The sequence below is a fragment of the Camelina sativa genome, chromosome 14 (genome assembly GCF_000633955.1).
Source record: "Camelina sativa cultivar DH55 chromosome 14, Cs, whole genome shotgun sequence".
NCBI classification, from domain to species: domain Eukaryota; kingdom Viridiplantae; phylum Streptophyta; class Magnoliopsida; order Brassicales; family Brassicaceae; genus Camelina; species Camelina sativa.
Genome location: NC_025698.1, coordinates 31,053,472 through 31,060,172, shown reverse-complemented (window position 1 = coordinate 31,060,172; position 6,701 = coordinate 31,053,472). Strand labels below are relative to the sequence as shown.

At 31.2% G+C, this 6,701-nt stretch overlaps 1 protein-coding gene across 1 annotated transcript in view; it reads left to right on the top strand.

Moving 5' to 3' along the window:
• The window catches only part of LOC104744181 (probable RNA polymerase II transcription factor B subunit 1-1), a 6,864-nt gene extending 5,489 nt beyond the window's left edge, over positions 1-1,375 (top strand). The window contains exons 14-18 of the mRNA XM_010465191.2: positions 53-190; positions 304-381; positions 545-592; positions 794-862; positions 1,014-1,375. Of these exons, the coding sequence (XP_010463493.1) occupies positions 53-190; positions 304-381; positions 545-592; positions 794-862; positions 1,014-1,106 (426 nt within the window). The 3' untranslated portion in view covers positions 1,107-1,375. The remainder of the gene's footprint in view (positions 1-52; positions 191-303; positions 382-544; positions 593-793; positions 863-1,013) is intronic.

The following is a 6,701-nucleotide window of genomic DNA, read 5'->3' as shown; positions in this document are numbered from 1 at the left end:
GTGTGCTGAGTGCTGACTAAAGAAACCATAACTTATTGCTTTGTTGCCTGAGCTAAAAATTGCTGACTCTATTCAGGTTTTCAGTTCGTTAACCCGAACTATCTCAACTGCCAAAAATATAATTGGGAAGAACCCACGAGAGAGCTTTCTAGATAGATTACCAAAGTCCACTAAGGATGAAGTTCTACACGTAAGTCCGACATTTTCCAGTGTCCTAAGTGACAAGAAGCTCTATATGTACTGATTAGTGAAGATTGGGTAGTACTGCCGATGGATAAGAGGACTTTCTTCTTTCATCTACAGCATTGGACATCAATACAAGAATTACTAAGACATTTTTGGTCATCTTATCCGATAACGACCCCATATCTTCATACCAAGGTAATTTATTGTAATTTTCAAATCTCCCTATCCCAAAGGTTGCTACATACATTGATTCCTAGGCTTTCTCGATGAACATTTAATCTTACTTATTATACACCAAGAGCAAGTTATTATACCGATTCTCTTTTGTGGGTTCTTGTGATGTTTTGTTATTATGCAGGTTGGTAAACTGAAGGATGCAATGTCCAATACTTATTCAAAACTCGATGTAAGCTCCGATATTCTTCTGTCTTTCTGACAAAATAAACAACTGGGAGTATATCTGTTAGAACAGTAGAATAGTAGATCCTAATCTCTTTGTACCAATGCGTTTAAGAAAATGAAATTTGGGTAAATTAGATTGAAGTCGAATGTTATTGTATATGGTATACTGTACGGTTTCCTTGATATTAAACTCCATGTAACTCAGGCAATGAAAGAGTCAGTGCAATCTGATCTCCGGCATCAGGTTTCTTTACTGGTTCGTCCAATGCAACAGGTTAGTTTCTTCCAATATATACAGAAAGAGTTGCATTACATTATGTCTCGGTTAAGTTTATATTTTCAACTCTTATTCCATCTATATCCAGTTTATATAGCCAAACCAAGAGTCCGGTTTGAAATTGATCTTAATCGATTCTCTTTGCCAGGCTCTTGATGCTGCGTTCCAACACTACGAAGCAGATCTGCAGAGAAGAATAGCTAAGAGCAGCGGCGGCGAAAGACCAAATGGGTACGTATAGAAGACAAAAACATAAAAATCTGTGCAAGATCTTTGAATTTTTTTCATTTTGTTGGTGTTTTTGAGATTTTTTAATTTGTCTCTTTTTGTCCGACCATTGAGATACAGAAAAAAAAAAGTCGTTTATATATATAGAAGTTTTTCTCTTCTTCTTTTTGTCTTTCTCTTTGGTGTCAATGAGGCGTTTTGTAGGCCGGGGCACTAATACTTGTTATCCGTATTCGACCCGTTACTCGGCTCGTACCCGTCCCGAAAAAAGGGTATCCGCAGCTTCAGGGTCGAGTAAAGGGTATTATAATTATATTACTCGTGAGTAAGGGACGAGTATAGGGTATTAGTTTAGTTTTCAATATCCGTCCCGTTACTCGTCCTTTTACCTGTTTTGTTACCCGACCCGTAAATACCCTTTAATATTTTGTATTATTATTAATTTATAAATATATTATAGAGTTAAAGTTAAAGCTTAAGTTCAATTTAGTCCAATTGAAATGATATACACGACGCTCAATTAAATTAATATTTTATTTTTATTTTTTAAGTTTGTAATTTTCTAATTTTTGGATCTATATGTTGTATACATTTATGAATTTTTCCTTTTCGGATTTTGGAATATGAAATTATTATTGCGATTATTGACAATTTTTTTTATCGGATATTCATTTTTCCGGGTAAGGGTAAAGGGTCGGGTATTTAAAGGGTCTAACTATTTTTTTCTGGGTACCCGTTATTTACGGATCGAGTACGAGTAATTTTTTTCTATTACCCGTTAGAGTCGGGTTGGGTAAAGGGTATGAGAAAATTGAAGGGTATCCGTCTCGTGCCCAGCCCTAGCATTTTGTACTGGGAGAGAAGAAAGACATTTTCTTCGACAGAATACTCGATCTGAACTTACCAGCTGCTGAACATTTAATTTTGTAATGTGATCAAAAGATAAGATTGCCGACGGGCTTGGTTCGAAGTTGGGAAAGTTGCTTAAGTTCCAAGAAAGCTCTTTAATGCTCTAATTGTTTAGTTAGGTTAGAATGTAACCATGGGGCAATTATAGAGAAAGGCTTCCATCTGCGTGACGGGATGAATTTTTGGTTTTGTAATGTGATTAGTTAAGATGCTCGACCGGCGGCTATACAAGCCATTAGTAGGTTTTGCTCAACTCCAAAAGAAAAAGAAAAAAAAGAAAAAAACCTCTAGTTAGGTAGAACGTGTGTGTGATCGATTACATAGATTTCAATGGGATAATGATCGGAGATCGTCAAAACAAACAATTCCAAATTATGTTTAATTATATATGCAGGTTGGTAAACTTATGTAAGCTATAAATCTTTCAAATCTTATAAGCAACTCAAGGTGTTTGCTTTTGCTAATTCCCGGTGCTCTAACTGTTTATTTAGGAGGTTATAGATCGTGTATGTTTACAGTGGACTCGTAATAGAGAAAGACTTCGTTTAAATAAATTTCAAAGGGATATGATAATTATCTAATCAGTAAATAAACAAACATTCGAAATTAGAAATTAAACATGAAGAAAAACAAAGACAAAAAGAAAGACACAAGACGATATCCAATACATAACCAATGAGAATGAATAATTAATACAACGTCTAAATTATAAGTTGAGCTTATGTCTTCATTCTCAGCTAGAATCTGTTTGGAGGAGCTATACAACCGTAAGCGCGGCGGCTACCGCCAGTGCAGCCGACTCTCGGATCACAATCTAGACGAATAGTTTCATGGATCTTGTGGAATTCGTGTTTAAAAACCCCAAAACCAAAGACCAAACCTATAGCGATCACCACCAAAGCAAGGCACGTGCATAGCATGCAAATCCTTCCACAACACATCTTTCTTCTTCTGCGATCGAACACAACCTCCGATCGTTACCTCTCTCCATTTTAACTTCTGATGAGGAAATTTGGATAGTGTTTGAGGTTTAAGGCTATATAAAGGTTTTTGTTATAGTTTGTTGGTTGTGGGAATGTGGGAGACTGGGAGAGAAACGTGGGGAGAGAGGAGACCTCGAAGAGAGGAAAATTTAAGTGGATGGATTAATAAAGAGATTGGTGCGTGGACGTTTTCTGTTGTTTCTTGCTTTAAAGTTAACCAAAAAAAAAACATCCAACTAACTTTTGGTATATATAGCCTAGGTAAGTTTTCTTCTAGATCGTAATTTTTTCTATAGAATAAACTTGTATCATACTTTTTTTTTATTCATGTGCTCAACCGATTATTAAAAAATGTTGTATATATATAGCGATGCCATATCAAAATTCGAACTCAGAAGAAAAATCCAATTAGTAATAATTTGACTTCAATGAGTACCTTCACTCATTGCTTGTCAATCTTGACATACAAAATCCAAGTTCTACAAGCAAAAGGAAGGGGAAAAAGAACACTTGTATATGTAAGTTGCACTCGACAGTGCCGGCTCAAGGTTTTTAGGGGCCCTGGGCAATTTTTTTTTTTTTTGAATGAAAGACTAATTTTTTTTTTGAACCTCTGGTATATGTTAAAAAAATATAAATTTCATTTTATAAAAATTTATTTTTGTTCTACGTTAGAGTCAGTTGAGATAATTATAGAGAAAATAGAGAGTTTTTTTGGTTATTGATTCGTAAAAATAAATCGTTAAAACCATATTTTAATGAACTATTTTTATGTTACAAATTTTGTTTTTGCCTCTTTTATCTTATATTATTTTTTTGTGCCCCTTTATCTTGCATTATTATTTTTTGTGCCTCTTTATCTTGCATTATTTTTTTTGTGCTTCTTTATCTTGCATTATTTTTTTTTGTGTCCCTTTATCTTATATTATTTGTCTCTTTAATCTATGAACCCGGGACGGTCGTACCCCTTGTCTCCCTATCTAAACCGGCACTGGCACTCGACGTAAAAACGTTTTTTGGTTGAATTTTTACATTCAATTAAAAAAAAAAAGCTCTTTATCTATTCTATCATCACTTTCATTCTAGAGGACAGTTACATTTCCTCCACCAGACTCTCTCACTATATAATATATAGACTATACAGATATATAATTCAAGTTTTACATAAACACAACTACTAGAGGATTGGGTTTTCATAAAGGCACTATGGTCCAAAGGCCTTTTATTTACTTGGCTCATTTGAGGTTCTTTATTTGTTTTTTCTTTTTCTCCTTCAAAAGGTTCTTTTACTAATGAGTAATGAATGTAGGGAAGTAAGCTTTCTTTGTGTCGAAGTTATATACATACTATTTCCGACAGATGATCGAAATTCACTTGGTTCAAGTGTTTTTGGCATTGGTAATAGATGTGGGTGACCTTATTTTAGAACAAACCGTCCAATGGTCGTGCATGTGGTGGGCTCAGCACATTCCAGATCTGCGCCGCTCTATTAATGATCACTGACAACAATTCAATAATAGATCTTTCCGCATGCAAATATATTTTACTTGTTTCCTTTCGTTAAAAGATATTCTAATACTACTGCTTAATCCATACGAGTAAATTATTGTTTCCCCTTTAACTTTCACTATAAAACGCATATTATGATCGATAATAAACACCCCCAAATGTTCGGTTCATATCATTTTCGATTTTTATATGTGAAGGTGGAGAATCTTTTATACTTAACAAGTTCCAAGCATTTGTAGTGAGGTTTCGTATATCGTTTATATCATATAAATTTAGATTTACTATGTTTGAAAAAAAATATTTTAAGATAAGCGTTTTAAATAAAATTAAAACTACTGTTTATTAGTTCATACAAATTGGGAAAACATGTTAAATAATATTTTTTAATACTCTTGATTAAAAAAAAAGTTCCAAATAGTAATGGATCAATAGTTGAGATATTCACTCTGTATGCTTTCTTTTTAGTTCTTTTAACGGCGATTTCAATAATTTTTGGTCATCTGCAAATATTTTTGTTGACAAGAAAATTTTGATTTCTATGAGAAGAGTGTTTGAGTTGGCATGATACTGTAATGGTTAACTAGGTGATATCTCGTGCTTTAAGTACGGGTCAATATTTTAAAAAAATTTCTAATATAATAATAATTATTATTATTATATTTTTTTTAAAAGTTATTTTATTTGAGATAATATTTATTTTAATTGTTCTGTAAATCTATTAGTCTTTTTGAATACTAATTATTTTAGAATATTATAGTATTTTATTTTTTTGATGTATATTACAGTTTTATATTGTTTGTTGTATTTGCATCATTATTTTGTGAAATATTAAGTAGTAGTTTTAATATTATAATTGTGAACACAGAAAATTATTAATTTATCATCTATATAAATTTAGTTTTACCAACCCGTCAATGTAGAAATTAAAACACACATTTTTTAAGATTAAGTAATATATATTCGTTTTAAAAAATTCAAATCACAACATATGCAGAAAAAATTCTGCATTTTACTAATCATAAATATTATATGAAAATTCCAAACAATTTGTAAATAAAAGAAAATAAAGATAATAGGAGAATCATAATTTGAAATCTTAACAAAATCTTCGAAATATAGTTATTAAAAATAATTATATTGTGTACTTGGATCAGTGTTCAAGAAAGCGCTAGGCGGTATCTGGGCGGTGATCCAGCGCCTAGCGCCTAGAACGCCTAGTCGGGATTTAAGCGTTTTTAGGCGATTTAGATGTTTACAATATAAAACATTATATATGATATTATATATAAAATTATGTAAAAATATATGTTAGAAGAAATAAATAATAATAAATCATAAACTAAACTTAGAACAAATACATTTATTTAATTTAGATTAATAATATATGAACATTTATAAATATGTATATGAATATAATACTTAAAATTTTAAATATATGCAGTTAAAAATAAAATATATATATTAAAATAATATTATGTGATTTGAGGCGGTCTAAGTGGTCGTCTAGGCGTCTGCAGAGCGCCTAGCGCCTAGACGGCGCCTAGGCGGTTTCTTGAACACTGACTTGGATATAAATCTTAGTTTTTGAAATTATGATTGGTTTCTATTTTTTTAAAATATATTTAGTAATTTTCGTCCATAATTTATTAGAGAGAGAAAATATATTTTTTTATTTTTTTAGATTTTTTTATATTTGATCTGTCAGCATTTTTTATTTTTTAATTAATTATCTTTATTTAATTAATTAACTAAGCTTAATTAAGTTTTTCTAATGGCAATTGAATGTAATTTTTTACATATTTTTAAGGTTAGTTACATATTTGTACTTCCCAATTAATATTGTAGGATAAAAAAAAAATTGACTAGAAATAATGTAAACATAAAAAACATATTCGAGCACCATTACACAGTCAAGAATCATATCCGTTATGCAATAAGTATGTCAAAACTTTGATTATCTAATCACGTCCGCGTAAGCTAAAATGTTTCGGATTTATACCATACAAATTGACTAACGTTATTCTCTAATAAAAAAAATATTGATTACAAGATGTAGAAATTACCGAAATTTCCAAATTCTATTATTCAAAATAAATGTATGTACCATATGAACGTCTTTCTTATTATAGTATTTTTATTTTGCATTTTCGTGTCCGCTAGATATATGAATCAAAACGTCATCGATAACGTTCTATAAATAAGTACCC